The sequence below is a fragment of the Sinocyclocheilus grahami genome, unplaced genomic scaffold, assembly GCF_001515645.1.
Source record: "Sinocyclocheilus grahami isolate Dianchi unplaced genomic scaffold, SAMN03320097.WGS_v1.1 scaffold1530.1, whole genome shotgun sequence".
Lineage (NCBI taxonomy): Eukaryota > Metazoa > Chordata > Actinopteri > Cypriniformes > Cyprinidae > Sinocyclocheilus > Sinocyclocheilus grahami.
The window spans coordinates 1,042-3,198 of record NW_015506709.1 but is presented as its reverse complement, the minus strand read 5'-3'; the positions used below and the strand labels follow the sequence as shown (position 1 = coordinate 3,198).

Sequence of the window (2,157 nt, the reverse complement as noted above, 5' to 3'; positions counted from 1 at the left end):
ATCTAAATATTGAGAAAATCATCTTTAAAGTTGTTCAAATGAAGTTCTTAGCAATGCATATTACTAATCAAACATTAAGTTTTGATATATTTACGGTAGGACATTTACTAAATATCTTCATGGAACATGATCTTTACTTAATATCCTAATGATTTTTAGCATAAAAGAGAAATGTATAATTGTGACCCATACAATGTATTGTTGGCTATTGCTACAAATATCCCCCAGCGACTTAACACTGCTTTTGTGCTGCAGGGTCAAACATATTATATATTTTTAAATTATATATATAAGAACCATATATTTTATAATAATAAAATACAAAAAAAGTTAATGAGTTGGACTCACCCCATGACACAAGACAATAAAAAATAAAATACGAACGTAACAGACATCCATCCTTCAAAGGTTAGCGCCTTAAAATAAGAAGAACATATGAGATATGTTTTAAAGAAGTTGAAATTCATTTTCTTCATCTCGATGTTCTCGCTCACCTTCTCTAAATCTCCGGTGTAAGCGCTCGCCAGGACCGTTGGGATAATAATGATAAAAGCGTTATAAAACAAAACCCCATATTTACCAAGACCCTGAAACAACAGACAACGAAGGCAAGAGTTCATAGGTTTGCATACGACTGCAGATCTGTGTTTCATCACAAAGCTGTACACCTAATGACTTCCAAGTGCATTTGATAACACCTAGTCGCATTGATATCTAACAGCCTGCCGCGGGAGATATGATGCACGTGGCAAAGAAGTTATCATCAGTTATTTTCATCACTGATAACTCCTGCTGTCATGTACCTCCATCCCCAGTTTCTTCTTGGTGTAAACTCCACTGGCGGCCGTGAAGACGTCGTTTAGCAGAACAAACGTGTATCCTTCTGCATTGAAGGACAGGTCCGAGCTGAAGCAGTCGGGTCAGAGTTAATAAACACACCTGTGTCTATATATATATATCATATTATCATGAATGATCTGTGTTCATGTACCTGGCTGCCACCAGAGCGCCCACGACTATCGCCAAAACACTGCACACCAGCGGCGGAGCGAAGCTTTTCCTGAAGATAGAAACACAGTCTTATCATCATGCGGCACTTTTGGCCTTCTAGCAGTTAAAACGTAAAACTACAAGTTGCTTGCGGAGGCACACGTGAGCTCTGCGACATTAAAACTCTAATAACCGAAGAAAGACGGATATCTGAAAAACGTCTTTCTGAGCAGGGTTTTATTTTAAATGGCTGACTTTAGACATAATGAATGATAACGATAACGGTGGGAACTATAACGTTGCATGGCTATTTCATTGTATAAAAGCAAGGACAGGGCAAAGAAGGAAGCGTTTCAGAGATTGGCGGTTATCAATGTTCATGTTTGCAAATGCTGCGCAAACTTATGTTGGTTCGTGTTTTATTACGCGTACTGTTGCGTGCCAAATGCAAACTCTTTCCGGTTCGAGCTTCATTTGTTGTGTTTTCAAGCTACATCCACGTCATCTAGCAGCAGCCTGACTGTCTTTATTTACCACACACGCACACACGCACAGATTAATTATGAAAATATGCAGTTTCCTGGGAAATCTGTCCTGCCCATACGCACACACACATATGTGTCTTTAAAATTCTAAAAAATATTTTCAAAAAAAGATTATAAATAAAATTTGCTTTCAAATATATTTACATAAAGGTTTCCCTACCAACATTTTTTTTTGCATATTTTTTTATATTTTTAAATATATCTATAACACGTGTGAACATGCAACACAACTGAATAAAAATAATGAATAACACTATAAGGTTATAACTGTATTTTCTTGCCTCTGAAATATATATATTGGTATATGAAGGTATATTTTCGCCATATGGGCACAGCATTAAAAGCTTAAGGGTTTAAGGTAAGGCCAAAATAAATATAAAAGGGTGGGGGGTTGTGGTGTACTTGCTCATTATTTACATTTTCACATAAAAGTGGCATTGTAGCTTTAAGCATAATCCCTAGCAGAGCATATATACCTCAGTATCCTGGATTCCATCAGCATTGTGAGTAAAATGGTGAATTTTCTGAGCACAGTGAACATGGGCAAGCTGAAAAACACAAGGCAGCAGCTTCACGCGAGTCTGTCTTCATGCTAAACTCTATGCATTTCTATTCATCCACC

The 2,157-nt window shown here is 37.0% G+C and overlaps 1 protein-coding gene across 1 annotated transcript in view; it reads right to left on the bottom strand.

Moving 5' to 3' along the window:
* Positions 1-339: 339 nt before the first annotated feature.
* The window catches only part of LOC107570986 (UDP-N-acetylglucosamine/UDP-glucose/GDP-mannose transporter-like), a 2,754-nt gene continuing 936 nt past the window's right edge, over positions 340-2,157 (bottom strand). The window contains exons 5-9 of the mRNA XM_016257271.1: positions 2,012-2,083; positions 992-1,060; positions 804-906; positions 495-587; positions 340-416 (exon numbers count right to left, since the gene is read on the bottom strand). Of these exons, the coding sequence (XP_016112757.1) occupies positions 345-416; positions 495-587; positions 804-906; positions 992-1,060; positions 2,012-2,083 (409 nt within the window). The 3' untranslated portion in view covers positions 340-344. The remainder of the gene's footprint in view (positions 417-494; positions 588-803; positions 907-991; positions 1,061-2,011; positions 2,084-2,157) is intronic.